The sequence below is a fragment of the Lissotriton vulgaris genome, chromosome 1_1 (assembly GCF_964263255.1).
Source record: "Lissotriton vulgaris chromosome 1_1, aLisVul1.2, whole genome shotgun sequence".
NCBI classification, from domain to species: Eukaryota; Metazoa; Chordata; class Amphibia; order Caudata; family Salamandridae; genus Lissotriton; species Lissotriton vulgaris.
Window position 1 is genome coordinate 1305549378 of NC_141685.1, and position 19918 is coordinate 1305569295.

Here is a 19918-nt window from a genome sequence, read left to right on the forward strand (position 1 = left end):
TTTCCAGATCCATTCTGACACCTGGGGAATTATTCAAAATGTGAAGAATCTGCAGTTAGAAGTCTCTATCAGCATTTAAATATCAATGAAAACCAAGTTGATAATTTTACTCCAACAGCTAGATAGAGGAAATGGGGAAACCGCCATTACAACGCGACTATTACTACGCATGCTGTATCGTCATACATCCTTGCAAATGTGCAGAATACAGAAATGAAGACAAATTCATCATGTGAAGTGCAGGCTTGCAGATGTTTCATCAGAAAAGATAATTTATGTTGATTGTGTAAGCAAAGTATGCTGTAGAGTTTATACACCATAACATAGAACAGAGGTCTTCAATCTGTGAGGCGCAACCCTCAGGGGTGTGTGGAGTCCTGGAAAGGGGGTCGCATATTCCCTAGCCTCACTTGTGCCTGGAATCCAAAATATTTGTTTTCGTTTTGGAAAAAGACAGCCGTCCTGGGATGGCTAATTTAGCTCATTCAAATGCTTCATCTGAGTCTCTTGTGCTGTAAAATGGTTTCGTGCCAGGGTGCCTGGTTGCCTGAAAGAAATCCAAATGTGCCCTATTAGTTAATCTGTAAGTGTAACCGGTGCTTGGGACCCAGTGAACCACTCCAGGTTTGTGATGACAAATATTTGTTTGTTTTTTAGTGGTAGTGCATAGAGCTAACAACTGGGCTATGAAGTGCTTGCTTTTAACTTACCTGTATTTACATAGCCCTTAGCACCCCTAAGGAGGTGTTGAAGGGACAGTTAGGTAATACAAAAAGTGCATTACATATGCCCTGGTATTACTAAAATCTAGATTTTGGAAGCACCTTTTTATCTTAAAACTATTTACACGTTTTGTATCAGTCTATCTTATACTGTGTTTAATGCAGGTATAAAATAATGACTTACACATTAACAGTGCTTTCATTCACAAGCTGTGCCCTGATAGCACTATAAATATACAAGTCACTATTCTCCACTGCACCAACCACGATTTAATTTTGATGCTCTCTGGTTACACACAGACCTTTGCAGGGCATTAACTAATACATATTTCATAATGTACTACAGTGCATGTCCCACTGAGTAACAACTTTTTAAAGTTATTTTTCATTTACGCTGCCCATTATTTTATATGTAGGTACCTGATTGTACAAAATATTTTGGAGCTTATTTATGAGAGGCTTGCGCCACCACAGTATCACTTTTTTGACGCTCCATCGGCGCAAGTGTCTCAACCATACCTATGAGGCGGCGCAAAGTCGCCCTGCATGGTTTTGCCTGGCCTCATAGATATAGAGTAAGACACAGCAGCGCAAGTCATTGTGTTGCCGAACTCTGCGTCAAGGAGGTGTTGTTCCATGGTCATTGTGTGGGGGTTCCCACACAACACCCTTGGATTTTGATGCTATCCCATATTTACAAAATCACGGAAACCTGGTGCAGCGCCAAAAATGTACGCATCCCCAGTGGAGGCCTAACGAGGAGAAATGTTTTCATTTCTCCTCGTTTTTTCCTCTTTCTAAGTGTGCTGCATTCTGCAGCTCACTTAGAAAGTAAAACGCCTCTTGGGAGTGTTTTTGTGAGGGAAGGTGCCCCGTCCTGCATAAAAACAATCCTGCCTATGTTGGTGCTATGCAGCAATTTGTGCGCCAATGCAAGAGGAAAGGGCAGGAATGCACTGCATTTCATAAATATGGTGCATTCCTGCCCTTTCACATTGGCGTAGGGCAGCGCAGCACGAAGACTTGTGGTGCTGACATACTCCAATTCCTCATAAATGAGCCCCTTCGTTTTTAGCTATACCTTTGACCACCCCTCCACGCTCACTGGCCTTTGGGTGGCTAAACACTATTTCATATTATTTCCCCACCGTAAAAATGAGTTTATGGTTATCATTGAAGAGGAGTAAGTACCAAGTTCTCAAATTGTTTATTGTCAGGAGAGGGTTCTTACGCCTAAAAGATTTTGACAAGGGGTCCCTGCATTAAAAAGTTTGAAGACCTCTGACATAGAACATGGTGGTGCATTGGCTTTGTTCTATACATCTTGGAGATTGCCACACATGTCATATTACAAACAGTACCATAAAGGAGTAACACTGCATAACCTTGTTCCATATATTCTTCAGGAAACAACCTTTACAACGCAACTTTTACAACGCGCTACCATTACAATGAAACTTTTACAACGCAACATCCATTAAATCACATGCCATTACAATGCAACCATTACAACGCATGACACTACAATGCATACCACTACAACGCATGTCATTGCAACGCAGTCATTACAACGCATACCATTACAACGGATACCATCACAACGCATAGTACCCTTACACTATCCAACACTTACCCTACTGTTGCACCCCCTGGAGTTAGAATAGTAATTTTTACCCCTACACTATCCAACACTTACCCTACTGTTGCACCCCCCTGGAGTTAGAATAGTAATTTTTACCCATACACTATCCAATACTTACCATACATGCTATGTAATGGTATGCTTTGTAATGGTATGCGTTGTAAAGGTAGTATGCGTTGTAATGGAATGTGTTGTAAAGGTAGTTTTTAAAAATTCATTGTAATGGCATGCGTTGTAATGGAATGCGTTGTAAAGGATGTTGCGTTGTAAAAAATGCATTGTAAAGGTATGCGTTGTAAAAGTATGCGTTGTAACGTCATACATCCTGTTCTTCACCGTACTCAGGAACATTAGTCGTTTGAATACACATAAAGGTCCTGTATTTATCTACATCCGTCCTACATGGCAAAGAGTGGTGTATCTCATGCATCTGAGAGTACACCACTTCTCTACCAAAACCAAGGGTAAATCCACATACTTGGTCTCCAAAGATGGGAGCTTACTTATCAAGCGGTATTCCTATAATGGTTTAAAATGACAGTTTTGGCTATGGAACCTCCTTAAATGTAAAGGCTGACGAAACCTCTAAAGAGTCAGAGGTTTTATCTCTTACTGTTATATATTCCAAATGTATTTTATGTGTATACACGCTACATTTTCCATGAAGACTCTTAAAAGAGGGGAGGTGTATCAGTCCTGAGGGAAATAAGTATAGGTGACGGGCACGCCAGCCCTTGTAAAGTTCACCTCAGCAAATTCATTCAGGTTAGGTGATATTGCTCGGCACCTTCCCTCAGGCCCTGATAATATCTAGGTTCTGGGATTGGATGAGTGAATTTAAGAACATATGATCTTGTGAGCCACATTTTAGGCCGGCTACTAAACCGTGAACTATAAAGCAGCACATTTGTTCAGAACCTGCTTATTTAGTCAGTAGTCAATATTGTAAGGTTTATGTAAGCTAATCAACCATTGTCATACAAATATTGAGCAGCATTGGGTTGTCAGTGTCGCACAATCTTTCTACAGCACATGTAACTCTGACTTTAATGTGGTCATATGTCAAAACCAAGAGGCACTGCAAAACAGCCTGCACTTTTACAATAACCCTTTTCCTATGTAGAATGCACTTTGAGGTACCATGCTCAAAGGGCAATAACAAAATTGGCCACATTTTCCGTGGAGTTCGCTCTTGCAGAAATGAGTCCCAACTCTTTACTGGGATAATGTGTCACAGGACTCTCAGAAGGTACATTCAAATCCACAATCTGGCAGACTCCAACAAGCTAGACTTTATTTTGGAATCAAACACTGTTTGAATTTGTATTGTCAATAATCCTCGTGCTTCCTTAAAACCTGTGTATTACTATACTTTGTCAAATGCTTACTTTTCCAAGGGCTCATAATGGTTCTCTGCTCATTACAGGAGCTGCGTAGAATGTCAGGTTTTTGGGAAAGGGTTGCTCCGAGAGAACTGCACATTGGTCTGCCCAAAAGTCAACTTGACCATGGTCGAGCGTCAGGACGAAGCGTTCACGTGGTGCACAGAGAAGGCGGGGGACTCGCTAGTCACCTTCAGCATCGAGGAAGAAGGAGAACAGGTTTTCATCAATGTTTTGGCTAAGCAAGGTAAGCAGTCGATCTGTTGGCTTCATAAATACAATGCTAGAAATCTGACATCTCACATAGAAGTTCCAAGAACCTTGACTTTTTAAAATGCTTCATGTCGGTATATTTGCTTTTCGTTATTATCTTAGTGGAGTAGCCGTCGCTGACCACAACACAAGAGAACTTGCCGCGCTGCATGAAAACAGGCTCAAGTCCGGGTACCACGCGGGTGGACGGCGTCTCCCCATTTATTTTACCGGGAGGATGCCATCCCCCCTGCCAAGCAGCGGGACTTCACTCTTTGGCCCCTCTAGGACGAGGAGCTCGGCACCTTTCGTGACGTCACTTCCTGTCGTGACGTCACTTCCGGTGACAGCGTCCCCCCACTTCTTTTTTCAGGACTTGTGCCCTGCATGAAAGGGAGAGGGCAGGAATGTGCCATTTCTATCAAGCGCTATATAAATATAATTACAATTCCATATGGTGCATTCCTGCTCTATTCATGTGCTGATGCACAATCTGCTGCCTAGCACCAACACAGGCTCCTTGCACCATGGTGCAAAGGAGGCTTCATTGCAGGCAGGATTGTTTTGTGTAAGAAGGAGGCGTGTTTCCCTTTCTAAGTGCGCTGTAGAATGCAGCACACTTAGAAAGATTAAACAACTAGGAGAAATAAAGATAGTTAACCTCGTTGCGTCTCCCCTGAAAAGGTGTAGCATTTTAACGTCTTCCCAGGTTTGCCTGTATTGGTAAATCTGGGAATTTGCCAAAATCCATGGGTGGATGCATGGAAACACCCAGGCTCTGACCGGTGGAATGCCTTCTCACGGCAGGGTAATGCAAGGCAGTGACTTGTGCAGGCTTGTGTTGCCCCAGATTTACTAGGCGGCCTTGTGTTCCTTGGTAAATCTAACTTGGGTATTGTGTTGCCTTTGTGGCGCCCTGCGTGACAGAAGGGCAATGGAATACCTGGATAAATCTGCCCCCTTATCAAAATCACAATTCTACAATGTATCACATAAAATAAACGTATTTAGTTATGGAATAAGGAATGTTATGCAGCCTTCCAATGTTCAAAAACACATGAGATAATTAAAACAGGAATACAGTTAGAAAAATCTTGAAAATTGGGGGAATGGAATACTTTTATGCTCTGATTTTGGGAAATAAAAGACTTGGGCCTTATTTAGAGAATGGCAGATGTGAGACTCCGTCACCAACATGGTGGATGCCCCGTCAACAGTATTACAAGTGCATTAAAGGAATGGGATAGTTGTCACATTTTGAAGCAGTATCTCATCTGCCAAACTCTAAATAAGGCTCTAAGCCTCCGCTTATATTGCCACTTGGAAACAGAACGCTAAAGCCTCAAACCAGGAAATACTCAGGATTAAAATAACCAAAAATAAGCAAATCGTCCAAAACTATCCAACAGGATGTATAGGAGCTGTACCTCCCTGTAAAGAAGTCTTTAATGGGTGCCTACATTTTACTTTCAGTCTTAGAGACAGTAAAGCTCCGGGACGCTCTTCGGAGCAGCTGAGCGCTTTACAAAACCCCCAGTAACATAACATAACATAACATAACATAACAACATAACATAACATAAATCAATCATGTCAATGTATTTATTTGTGGAAACCTACACTGCCGCACCCATTAAGAAAGAGAGCAAACCTCTCCTGAAAACTACCACACCATGGCTCAGTGGAGCCCTCAGCCAAAATACTGGTGGGTATTGTGCAGGATAGTCTGAATGTGTGGCTAAGAGAAACCAGGACAAGTTCCTCAGTTGTACAGGGTTTCAGACGGAAGTATCCATAGTGCACGGTACACTGTCACAACCCACTGTGCAAGGGAAGAGTATTTTGGTGGCTTGGCCTTTGTACTATGCATTCAATTCTATTCAATTTGGATTACAAAAATGCGTCTGATATTGTGAAAATTGTGGAAAATAATTAACTCAGGCATGTATTGTTGTTATTAATGAGATTTATACTTGTAGGGAGCCACCCATCCTCTAAGGTACTTTATTGCCACCTGTAACACTCTCCAGGCTGGGCGCAGTCGAGGAGATAAATAAAGGGGAGCAAGACTGCGCGGGGTCTTTGCCGGCAGTTAACCACTGTTTGTGTGTGTTTTCTTTGTGCACTACATCCAAGGCCTGCTAGGCTTCAGCAGGGAGGGTCAGACCTCCCCCTCCACAATACTGACAACTGTAAAAGTATCATTACAAGAAATGTAAAGTTGGGACGGAAAGTACGGTGCAGTAGGGGAGTGGGACAGGGGTGGGTCTTTTCACTTCTACCACTTAATTTGTATATTATTGATCTCAGTGACGACCATACATAGTTGAACATTTCCCCCAACGTTGAGGTACCCCCTTTTCAATGTATAGATAACTTCCAACTTCCACAGATATTGTAGGGATTTTTTTTAGGACACAGATTGCCAAGTAACACGATTTAAATACCATTTTATCTAATGCATAGAGTAATTTTCTAATTTCCAATAAAAAATGAATGCAAATCATAACCTTTTGTGAAGTGCCTACACCATACAAATGGTCCCCTAATTGCAACTGACCTGAAGCAAGTAAAATAACCACAATGGGTCTCCCGGCTGATCACTAATTAAAAAAGAAATATGGCTGCAAACAAAAAATGTGCTAACTGTGGAAATTGCCTTCAACATACACGATGTCCACCACGGAGGTTATACCTTCTTGCCTATCTTAAAAGTTCGTAAAGCAAAGTTGTTCTTTGCTCATTTGTGGCCTGCTACTTGACTCCCTGCAGCAAAGCAACAATGTATACCACAGAAGCTACTGGGCTATGATATTTCCATCTCCATAAATTGACTTCCAAAGAGATCACCAGGCTGGAATTTAGCTTAAGCGTTTACTAGGCTGCGGATGAAAGTAATGCAGTGTGACAATGTGTGTGTTAATGCTGTAGTTTCAGCAAATCAATTTAAGACCAGCCTACAAAACCAAGTAAAATGGCCACATCTAGCAGATGTGTATGCAGTTTCTAGTAAGCACTTGTATAGTATGAGCACTATGTACTGCATCCGAAATGTGATTACACAATTTAAACACGCCTCAAGCGAAGCTCACTGTACTTACAATTCGACTAATGTGTATTTTACAGTGAACAGATCTTGGGGTTGGTATAATTCAAGAAACATTACTGTGCTGCTACGAGGCAAAAAAATCTCTTGAATGAAAACTGCATATTTTACTGGAATATCCATCGTCTGTGAATTTGTTTACCAACAAGTGAAATGCATAAGGACTATATTGTTAAATTATTACTGAACCCTGATTGGAATGAAACGGTAGATGAATTGTGTACATGTTGTAATACTTTTAATTGCTGATAAAGGGATTTTATGCTTTGATTTTAGCAATTAGGATAATTTGGGAGATTATATGGTTTATATGATTTAATTAAACCAATAATAAACTATTATTAAAAATAAATACAATCTAAACTAAAAAACGAACGACATCTTAATCTAAACCAAATATTTAAAAGAGAAAAATATTGAATATTTAGAGATCTAAAGGTTAAAAAATGTAAAAGCAATAAAAATAACATTAAATACAATGAAGCAAAACAAATAACATTTAAAAATGATAAACTGAGTTTCATAATTACTAGTTAGCATGGACTTTCATAATTGATAGCTCATTAATCTAACTCAACATTCGGATAAATAATTTATCTTAATGCACATTTCTATAGTAGTATCTCCAGGAGGTAGAGTGATTTAAGAATGTTTTGAAGTAATTCATCCATCCCGCTCTAGGTGGCAGACTTGCCAGAAAGCAGAGCTGGAAAGAGACCGAACTAGTGTGTTTTCATCATTTCTGGTCTGTTAAACGAAAGCACAGTGAAAGCTGACAATTGCCCTATGTGGAGGTTTTTTTCTTTATAAACACATTTTATTGCGTTTTATTGGTTTGGAACACCAACCACAGCGTTAAAACAATACATTAAGACACATACCATATAGCAATATAAAAAGTAAGCAGTCTGTTTAGGGCAACTCATCCAGTACATATCAAACATTACATAATTAGTGTGAAGCGCACTAGTGAGACGGCACATCTAGTTAAGCAATCTGCCCGAGTCATTTCACCCGCGAACTTCGTAGACCACTCGCTCCTGTTGTACTCACCAGTCCACCCCCTTCTCCATCTCCCAGCCCATAACCCCGGACAACTCAATCTCTGAGCAGGGGCGTAGGAGACACTACATTTCTGGGGGGGACAAAGACAATTTTTTTGGACTTCCCAGTGACCCTATACAAATCGCTCATTGTCTAGGAGCCATACGCTTGGTTAAACCAATACAATCGCATGGTTTTGTAGTGAAACATTGATAAAGGCAGGCATGTAGTCACAGTTTGCAAGTATGCTTTAATTATTATTTACATTCACAAAGTAATTAGACCAAATGTGAAAAACCTGTTTTTGAACCTTACATTTGAATGCACCAAGCAACAAAGATGGGACGAAAAAAAGGAAGAATAAACTAATTCCTCTTTGTGACATTCCTAAACCTCAAAATGCACTTGGATTAATATTGGAGTTTATTGGAGACAAGCTACAAGCACACACAGCTGTAAGAGCATAGAAATGTCCACCTTGTGAAAGTAGCATGTCTAAAATAGTAATATGAAATCCAGCCTTACCAGTAGAGAGGATTTATCATTGCGATTCCAAATTTGTAAACATGGGACAGCTACTCCTTTCTAACCATGAATTACAGCTTAAAAGAAAGTATTTAGGAATTCCCAATGTTAATCTATGAGAGGATTATGCTTCACAGTAGTGAAAAATGAATGTAGGTGTTTTTCACTACATAGGCATGCAAAACCTAAAAGTACATGTCTTACCTTTTAGTAACATATCAAACTGCCCTATGGGCTATCAAGGGCCTACTTTAGAAGTGATGTATGTGTAATAAAAGAGAGGTTTAAGGCTTGGGAAGGAATTTTTAATACCAAGTCGACGTGGCAGTAAAACTGCACAAACAGGCTCTTCAATGGCAGACCGGAGACATGTTTAAAGAGCTATTTGTGTGTGTTGCACAATCAGTGCTCCAGACCCACTAGTAGCATTAATTTACAGGCCCTGGGTATATGGTATACCACTGCACAATGTACTTATAAGTAAATAAAATTTGCCAGTTGTGTATACACCAATGTTACCATGTTTAGGGGAGAAGAGCATGCAATATAACACTGGTCAGCAGTGATAGGTTACTCAGAAATAATCAGCAGAAAAAGGAGGTAAGCAGCCAAAAAGTTTGGAGGAAGACCACCCTAAGGCTGAGAGTCTAATAGTATTGTATAGGATTTTGTTTGTCAGTTTGAATATTGAATTCAGTCAGATACATTTTGGAAAACTCTGGTTTAGCAGGGCACAAGAAGGAGAGCGAGAATGGTTTCTCAAACAATGGAAGTTTATCGCCTGCCTTCCTGAGGCTGGAGGGTGGAGAAAACCATAATGCATTGCAAAATATACAACACAATACCAAAACTTTTGTTGTCTAATCTATGAGAAGCTTTATTACAAATGTATGTTATGAGTGTAGAGTGTACTCAAACCACATTATCTTGCACAAACGTATAAGAAGCCCCATGAGATACATTTGCAATAATAATGCTAAAAAAATAGATGTACTGTGTTTGTGTGGAAGATGCTTCCCAATGTAAAAGAAACCATGCATTGTGAGGCGAGACACATATGAGATGCTCACAGAAGATAGATATAGTAAGATAAGCAGGATGAGGTGTATGGCAAAGCTCAGATATGAGTTGTTAGTAATGAACACAAGAACCATAGTGTTTGTGTGTGAAGCTTACAAATGAAAACAGTGGGTGGAAGGTTACACACTTTGTTATATGGTAGGCTCACAAAAACTATAAAAAATACTCAAAACTAGCAAATGTGCCTCATGCTAGGATTATTCGAGCCCAAAAAATAAGCATTTAATTGAAACAATGATTGAAGGTGTGGAGGCCTTGCTCAAGACTATGATGATTTATTTACAAATGACATTTGGAGAGTTGCGTATTAACAGTGAAGCAATCTTTGGGGAATAGGTATTGCTACCAAGAAAAAAGGTCATATGGCAGGATAACTTGGATAACGGGATATAGGTAGTGACGCTCCGGGAAGATGAGCCAGGGGTGTCCAACACGCATGCCTCTGCTTCTGAGCATGTCCAGGAGGATTCTGAAGACCCCTTACTGGAGAACTCTAGTCCCTCAGGGAATATTTATTTTGACCCAGAGGGATGCCTTAGCTGTAGGACCCCTTTATTCCTCCTGGGAGGGTACAAAGGGGTCAGGGGAGGTCCAGGTCCTCCTCAGTTAATTCTGCTTCCTCTGTCACTTCAATATGGACCTCCATCTATAGCAAGAGGGAAGATTCTTCAGAAAGGGAATACTACCTCCTCAGAATCAAGTAGGAACAGTTCCCCCAAGACAAGGAAACCCTAAAAGTCCAGAGGGCTGGGAAACATTTGGGATTAGAATCCCATGGTGTTGGCACTAGTACACCTAGAGTTAGGGAACAATCCTTTGACACTGGGAACTTGAGCTGGATAGTCCCTCCTTACCAGGAGGGCGATGACATTCATAAGTGGATTACTGCTTTATAAAAGGCCTGTAAAGTTCAGAAGGTTCCTCAAGGGCAGAGGGCAGCTATCCTGTGGTTCTCCTTTACTAACAAATGTAGGGACACACTCTTGAATGTAAAGGAAGAATATACAGACAATTACAAAGTCTTGAAGACTGCCCTCATAGATGGGTTTGGGTTAACCACTAAGCAATACAGGGTTAAGTTTAGGGACACACAGAAGTTACTCACTCAAGACTGGGTAGATTTTGTAGATAGTGCTATTAAGGCTCTAGAAGGCTGCTTCAGGAAAGTAATGTGCATGATTATGAGGGACTGAACAATTTACTTGTTAGTGAGCTATACTTATTAACTGTCAAAATCAGCACCTGCTCACTGTGTTACTGGCTGATGAGGGGTTATGCCCCGAATCTGGTCCCAGGATGCTTGCTTCCAGTCCAGGGAGGACTAGCTTGGCGGTTTGGGCTGGACTGGTCCCATGAGGCACAGAGTCAAGCCTGATTATCATATGGCTAGGTCTAAACGGAGGTGGCATGGTGAGCAAAAGAATGATGGATTTAACCCAGATCTATTGACTGGGGTTGAATGTTTGATTTGCTCTGCATTCCGTTCATCATCTGTGTGTCTTTTAAAATCAGCACCTGCACCAGTACCAGGTGGACTCGGATCTGACCTCTACCCAAGAATTGGGAAAGATGGCAGACATGTGAGTCTGTACCAGGGTGAAACAAAAGTCTCATGGTGGTCGTGGTCAGAAGAGGCAAGGTGCTTCTAAGGCCCAGGCGAAAGGTGGGGAGAATTCTAAAATAAAAAAGAGTCTTCTGAAGGTCCCCAAAAATCTTCCTCTGGGGGTAGTACCCATTCCTCTTCCTCCTCTAACACAAAACCTTGGTGATATTTGTGTAAGGAAAAAGGCCACAGGGCAAGTGATGCCAATTGTTCGAAGTCTAGCACCAATACAGCTACTACTACCCCTCAACCTTCTAGTGCCCCTAGTAATACCACTGGTAGTAGTAGTGCCCCCAAACGTTTAGCTGAGTTAACCTTGGGTACTGAAGTGGGTTCTGGCCTAGTCAGAACAGCCACTCAGACTGATTTAGTCTGTGATGGTGGCACTGAGCTTGCCACCCTTATTGTAAGTCCCACTAACTTGGGCAAGTGCAGACAACAGCCTCTCATCAATGGGCAGGACAGATCATTCCATGGCAGTTGTTAATATCATCTGGAGAAGGGTAACTGGTCCAAAGAGAGTTGTGGTATCCTCAGACCTACCTGTGGATTGCCTACTGGGCAAAGATTGGGAAACGTCAGCTTGGTCTGACAGGGAGTAATTGACTCATGCAGAATTCATGAGAAATTCAGTCTGTGTGTTTGCTGTCAGTTGAGCTCAGTCCAAGACGTTAGACACTAGGGGAGCCCTGGATCTTGAGAATAATGGACCAGCCTGCTCCCAAAAGAAGGAGCAGGAAGGGTAAATATTTATCCTCCTCTAAGTCTCCCAGTGAGAATCAGCCTCATGAGGGGGCTGGATCTCAGAACCTTGTCACAGAGGAGCTTAGCCCTGATAAGGCAGAGCTACTGGGGCAAGGTTCCTTCCAGGGAAGCATTGAGTCTGGAGCAGAAGGCCTGCCCCTTTTTGAACAACTCAGACAGCAAGCTGCTGCTGAGGAAGCAGGGAATGTTAGTAGGTCCCACTCCAAACCATTCATTGTCCATACAGATGCTTCTGATATGTGGGTAGGTGCAGTGTTGTCATAGCTTAATGCAGAGGGCCATGATCAACCAGTAGCGTTTATAAGCAGTGGGTTGACTTCCCGGGACCAGCGTTGGTCAGCTCTTGAGCAGGAGGCCTTTGCTATGGTCTGGACCTTGAAGAAGTTGAGACCATACCTCTTTGGCACTCATTTCATTGTTCGGACAGACCACAACCCCTTCTTATGGCTTAAACAGATGAAGGATGAAAACCCTAAACTTTTGAGGTGGTCTATTTCTCTACAAGGGATTGACTATACAGTGGAACATGCCAATGCAGATGGACTTTCCAGATATTTCTACTTAGAAAAAGAAGGCTCAGCTGGGCAAGGCTATCTCATGTCCTTACTTTTGGTGGGGCGTTTTGTAGGTAAGTAGGGATCTGCTTCCATCGTTAACCCCAATTTTTGCCTGGTGTAAGCGTGTTTTAACTGTAGTCTGCTGGGATCCTGCTAATCGGGACCCCAGCAACTGTGCTCTCTCCCCAAAATTGGCTCTGGTAAGTACTTTGGTAAATTCACAATTGGCTACTGGTGTACCCTGATAGGTTGCTAGTGTATGGTACTAAGGTACCCAGGGCATGGGTACACTAGGGTGCTCTCGTGGGCTGCAGCATGTGCCACCTATGAGAGGCCACTTAAACTCCAGCTACATGCCTGCCATTGCAGCCTTTGTGAGATGTTGCTTGCACCTCTCATGACAGATATAAGTTTCTCTATATCTGAGGTCACTGCACTTAAGTCACCCCTATGGAAGGCAGGGTGCTTGGTTACAAATTTGAGGATGAGCAGGACACCAATACAAATCCCAGAGACGATTTTGCAGGCTTTGTAAGTGTGGTCAGCCATTTTAAGGTATATAGTGGACATCAGTTATTACAAGATATCTAACTATATACTGCTGCACTGAACCTGGTCGTATTTGGTATCAGTTTATCAAAGGAGGGGACTAGAGGACTTTTTGAAGAGGTCCAACAGCAGTGCCCAGTCAGATCAATCAAGCAAATGTGGATGCTGTTCCTCTAAAAAGATATTACCTAGAGTAATCAAACATCATGGAATCATACCCCAGCAACCGATTCCAGTGCTGGAAGTATGATCCCATGTACTGGGGGACTCCTTAAGGGACAGACTCCTGATAATAGCATTTCAGGGTCTGCCAGCAAGCTTGTGCTTCTGTCGACCACAGACATGATTTTGCCCTCCTGCTGCTGAGCTTAGCTTGAGCAGGGAAAGGTCGAACAATAGGTTTTCTGTCACTGGGCGGTATGACCACCTCCTAGACAGAACTTAGTGTATTGGGCGGGTATGGGTGTGCCCTCCAGGGCCAACAGACTGGTTTGAAGGGCAGATTTGATGCCTTCCATGCATACTCCAGTTTCAGCCAGATCAGGAACCTTTGGTTCTCGCTCTGGTGCGAAACTTGAAAAAGGACAGGGGAGTATCCTCCCCTCTGTCCAGCCCCTCTTTTGGGAGGAACCACAAAGTTGTACCAACTCTTTCCTTAGGGGCTCCCCTGTGGGTGGGTCCTCAGATTCGTCATGGAACAAGACTCACTTCTGAAACCAAAACATTCTTCGAACATCTGGCCACTTGGACTTTTTCGGACTTTGACTGGAACTGAGAGTGCCTCAAGGAAGACTCTTGCTGCTCCTGGTTTCCCGGTTCTTCAAGTCTTCTGCGACTTCTGTCTCTGTGCTTCATCCAGGTTCTCCAGAAGGCCTGTGGGCATCAAGGACATCCAAAGTGATCTCCCTTGGAATGAAGAAGTCACTTCCCTACATCTGCAGGCACCGCAACGAAGCTACGCGGGCATGCTTCAGACTTCCCAAGGCCCAGCAACACAGGTGGTGGTTCTGCAGCTCCCTAGAGGTCTGACCTGTCTTCTCTGAAATTGTGAGGACATTATCCCTTGTTAAAGCTGCTGGGACCAGACCCCTGTGCACCATGTTGACTTTCCATTGCCAAGGATTGTTGGCTCTGCACTCTAGAAATCTTCAGGCTATAAGAGGCACCAGCTTCTAGCACCTCATCCCTTAAAAATCAGCATCCTCTGCACCGTGGATCTCCATCTTTGGTAAGCTGCCTGAGGTCCTCTTGCAACTTCTGTGCCTTTGGCCTGTGGATCCTCTTGAGGATATTCCTTTCCTTCAGTGGGCTCCCCTGATTGCACTGGCCTGCTCTGACTCCTACACTTGTTGAGTCCCTTGGACCTTGCTGGTCCCAATGTTTGCATCTTTTTGCTCACCATGCTAGTTGCGGCTACTAAGGCTTTTTGCTGCTCCCTTTGGACTCCGACCACCTGAACACCAAAACCTGATATGGGACAGCTCGTGCCTGGCTCCTGGTCTTCCTCAATGCTGCCTGGTTCTCATAGCTGCAGCAACAATGTCACAGTCTTCACTCTTCAACCTCCCATCATCGGTGGGCCTTGTGCTTCCGTGACTCCTGGTCACTTCTGAGTGACATAGACTCTCACCTCTAGTTGCAAGTTCTCTTCCTCAAAAATCCACTCTTGGATTCCACTGGACTCCTTCACAGGCCTCCCCAGAGGTATCATCTTCGGAGTCTTCCATTTTTGTCTAAGGCAGATTCCAACGTCACATCACCACTATGCACCCGGCTTTTCTGGTGCAAGTAACCTGGTTCCCGGGGCATCTCCAACCTCCAGTCTTACAAAGGGTCTCTCCGGGGTCCTCTGGGAAGGATCCTTCTTTAAAATTGCAACTGCTACTTCTCCATTAACTCCAATTGGGCATGCAGCTGTGTTTCCACTTTGCCCACAACCTCTGTGGGGTTCCTGAGTACTTACCTTGGGTGGTTCCTTGTCTCCCTAGCAACTCTGAGTCTTCTGATTCAAGTTCTGTTGTCCTTTGTAGTTCGCATTCCACTTTCTTAGTTTATGGTTTGGTCTCCCCATGGAAACCAGTGTATATTTGTGCTACTTACCTCCTTATTTTGAAGAATTTTTATGTGTCATTGTAAGTGACATCACAGTGTGTGACATCGCACATGGCCTCGCAGGAAGTGATATCACAAAAAATGACATCAGATTCTATGACCTCTCATACGTTAAGTGGTTCTATCATGAGTACATGTGAGCGCATTACAATATTTAACAAATAAGATTTTGCGTTGAAGCTGGGTCAAAAAAAGTGATGCAACACCGGCGCAAGATGTTGGCCTCCACTTAGACATTTATTAATTCAAACTCTGCCAGAAAGAAATTGACAACGAGGAGAAATGTGTCAGTAAATCTGTTCTGCTTAATTGGTTACTAAGTTTGCATTTTAAAATATCTCATGGGGCTAAGGGACCTGCTGCTGAGATCAATATGTATCCAGTAAATCTGAGGAAATAATGGTGAGATAATTCTGGAGGTTAATGCACTTGCTGGAGAGACAAGGATTTTGTCTAGTTCCAGTTTTTAATCAGAGTGGCATAGAGGGTTAATATGTCTCCCACAGAGCACATCATGTGACACACAGATGATAGATTTTTTTTTATGTCGCTGGGTAAATGGGGAACTGCATTTAACAAAGAGATCCTTTAAGTGCTTGCGTTTCATACATTGTAATCTTTCGAATATTGCAGCCGTAACATATTAATTAATGCACATGTGACTCCTACACCTTTTAACGCTCACTATCTTATGGAACACATCCTGTAAAAGGATTTACACATATGTTTTATTGTAAAGTATAATGTGTATGAGTGATGTACAGCGCTCCAACACCCAGGATGAGGTTGAGTAGCGCTATAAAAACAAAATAAGACAAAATAGTGGTATTTCAATTATTTGTGTTACTATTAGGACAGACTAACACATCTGTCACAACGTAACCCAGATGCGTGCTTAGACTACACTAATGCTAATTTGTTTTAATGTTCCAGGGTGAGTTTCAACTGCTTAAAATAAACATTTAAGCAGAACAGTAGCCTTTGAGTGACTGAATTGCGCAGGTAGTGTGAATAAGGTCAGGTCGGTGCTGGGGAATGGCAGAATGCAGACAGCAATAAACAAACGACTTCTCTCCCTTTGTCCTGAAGTGCAGACTGCAGGCAGCCGGGGTAGCAGAACGAGGTGTGAAATGATTCCTGGAGCTTTGCAGCACACAAAAGGTAAAGTCACACAGGTTAAGTACAGGGCCATTGGCACGTCAAAGCACTAGTGATTTTTACGTGTCAATGGTCCAGCAACTAATAGGAGAGAGAGGGCAAGTTATTTCGTCCCCTCATACCCCCCCACCCTTGTCCCCCGTGTCCCCCCCACTAGAAAATCTGGGGGGGATATGTCCCCCGCATCCCCCACACTTCCTACGCCCATGTCTCTGAGCACCTCCATCCAGTAGGTAAGTATTACATCACAGGCCCGAATCATGTGGTACAAATCTACAGATTTAACGTTGCACTGTGGATTACTGAGGTGATCCAGTGTCCCGGGGAATTAATAATGAGTGTATGGTAGATCTGTGAGATAGATCCCTCCTCTGCCCATGTGACCCATCAACAGCTTGGCTTCCCGCAGGCTGAATTTCGGAAGGAAGTGAGCGGCAAGTGCGTGTCTGAGATGAAGGTATTTGTAAAACTAGGAGTGTGCCAGATTGTATGTCTGGTGCAACTTGTGGAAGGACCTATGTGGTTCCCCGACCAGACATCCCCCCACCTTGGGATGCCGATATAGTCCCAGGGGCGAAAGCCGCTACGGGACGCCGTTTCCCTTAACCAGGAGCGATGCCAAAGTGAAATTTGCTGCGTATGCCTGGTCTCCCTTTGCCACTCGAGAAATACCATCCGGGTTACTAGAGGGGGATTGAGGCTCCATAAAGCATATTCCAAATCTGGGAGAAGTCCAAATGTGTGAACTCCACTTTGTAAGTGGGGTCCGACCACCTCCATTGCACTTATCTTGGATGACGAGCAGATGGGGCGAGAGATAGTAAAGATAGAGGTTGGACATACCCATGTCCCCATCGTAGGGTCCTGGCTGACAGTGTACAAGGGCGATACGTGGTAAGGAGTCTTTCCACAGGAATGATGTCATGGTCCTGTCAAGCCAGGTTTGGGGCAACTGAAAGGGCAAGTTTTGAAAGACGTATAAGAGAAGTGGAGAAGTGTGGCTCACTGGTTAGAGGAGGCAGACCTGGAAGCAGAGGTCAGCCCGGAACCAGGGTTCAATTCCCGGCTCGGTGGGGTCTTGAGTCCTAAATTGTCCATGGACTCGACAATTCTTGCTCCGGTGCCTCCTCGATTCACGGGTTCACACTCTGCGACTCTGGGCAATAGCTTGCTTAATCTCCACAACGTCCCCTCGCGGCGGGATGCCTGGCTTTCACCTTGTGGATACCCTGCCGGGGTTATCTCACAGGGGAATACCAGGATGGGTTCCATAAGCAAGCGCTTAGAGACCAGTTGGTGATTTGCGCTATATAAATTCTTGTACATTTACATAACAATTGTTTAAGGATCATCATTTTGTATAGGGCGATACCGCCTAAAGTGTTGAGAGCAAGGGAACGCCACTTGGTAAGATCGGATTTGGTTTTCCGAATGAGAGGTTGGAGGTTAATGGTCCAAGAAAGTTCAGGGAGTAGAGTAACCCATATACCCAAGAACTTGAAGCTAAGTCTGTGCAGGGGGGTCGTTGCCTGCCAGTCAAAGCAATCCCTGGACGGCGCTATGGGAACCTAAATGGACTTGGAGTTCAAACGCTGACCAGAGTTTCTTCAAACCGCCCGAGCAGTCAGAGGCATCGGGGTCCGCTCACTGCTGCTTTGGCCATGTACAGCAGGACATCATCTGAGTACAGCGCAATGCGGTTCTCATGTCCTGTCTCCCACCTCCACCAGCTGAAAATAGGGTCTGTGTGGATAAGTGCAGCTAGTGGCTCTATCGTCAGGGCGAAAAGGAGCGGGGACAGGGGGCATCCCCATCAGGTGACCCTTCCACTAGGAAAAATTTCAGAGGACACAGTTTACCCAAACCTGGTCGTGGGATTGGCGTCAAGGGCAATCACCTTGCCCTGGAGTTTGGGTTCGACACCAGTGCGAATCAGCATCAGCTGCAGGTAGTCCCAGTCCACCAAATAAAAAGTCTTCTCGAAGTCGAGATTAAGTAAGGCAATGTCGGAGGACATATGGTGTCGGTGTACCATGGCCACGTGCAATCGTCTGATGCAGTGTCTCCTGCTCCGGAGCGGCATAAAGCTGCACTGGTCCGGATGCCCCAGAATCGTGATCATGTGCCGGATTCGGTTTGCCAGAATCTGGGCAAAATGTTTACTTCCCCATTGAGAAGCGAGATTGAGCGGTAGTCCATACACTAAGTGGAGGGGGTTGTGTTTTGAGTATCACTACTATTGTTGTAGAGTCCACTTCAGATGGGAACGACACCACATGCACAACTTCTTAAAAGAACTGCAAGAGGTAAGGGCTGGGAATCTCTCAGAATGTGTTATAATATTCCATAGTGATGCCATCGGGACTCAGTGTTTTGCAGGGTGCCATTCCGGCCATTGCATCTCTGATCTCTTCTGCCGTCATGGGTTCATCTAGGGCACGGGTGTCAAGGGGGGACAGGCTCAGGAGCTGCAGTGAGTCAAGGTAGGCCCTGGGCGACCGCCACGTCCATAGCTAAGTGCCTTGCATCTAGGTTTTGGTAGTAAGACGCAAAAGTCTTAGCTATCTCCGGAGTGCTGATGTTGGCCCTGGATGTCGAGTACCTCCAGGACAGTCCTGTTGGCCTGCGGTTGGGATGCCAGCCAGTAAAGTAGCTTCTCATTTTTTTCCCCCAGCCATAGATTCGGCCGTTGTGACCTTCCAAAGGTGTATGGCTGCCTCAAGGGAGTTTAACCGGATATCCTTCCTGATAAGACCCAGGCAGCGAGAGACTTCCCCCTGTATGCCCACTTTCAATTGCTGTTCCAACCAGAGAGCCTGAGCCTCCCATTGGGTGATCAGAGCGGACCGGGCGCGTTCTTTCCCTCTGATGTATTGCTTAGTGACCCCGCATAATGTTGCTTTAGTAGCGGACCATAGCGTACCCATCTTGGCGCAGAAGCCAACATTGGTCGTGAAGAATGATTGAAGTTCAGACCGAAGGCTGCATATAAACTCTTTGTCTTGGAGGTACAAGGCATTCATGCGCCATACAGGTCACTGGCACTCCACAGGCACAGCAGGGAAGGGGAGTGATCTGAGATACACCAGGCCAGAATCTGGATCTGAGTCAGCTTCAGGCAGTCAGTGCGGGTAGAAAGAATAGGTGTATCCGCGAGTGGGTGTCATGGGCGGCGGGTGTATGTGTGAATTGTGTGACAGCATCGAGGGTGCCAGGACCTACAGGCATCGCAACGGTTGCAGCCCAATCGGCAAGACAGAGAGTACCAATCTCACATGAAGTTGTGGGGGGCCAAGAGCAGTCTGTTACAGGGTTAGGGACGGCATTAAAGTCACCTCCTATCACCGTGAGCCCCTGCGGGAGACCGTTAAGGAGCTGTGAAATATCGTGAAGCCCGGTGGCTGGGGATGTGGGGGGTATA

At 44.2% G+C, this 19918-nt stretch overlaps 1 protein-coding gene across 1 annotated transcript in view; it reads left to right on the forward strand.

Moving 5' to 3' along the window:
- LOC147749046 (integrin beta-7-like) overlaps positions 1-19918 on the forward strand; it is a 396742-nt gene that overhangs the window by 251654 nt on the left and 125170 nt on the right. The window contains exon 8 of the mRNA XM_086929420.1: positions 3791-3993. Coding sequence (XP_086785546.1) covers positions 3791-3993 — 203 coding nt within the window. The remainder of the gene's footprint in view (positions 1-3790; positions 3994-19918) is intronic.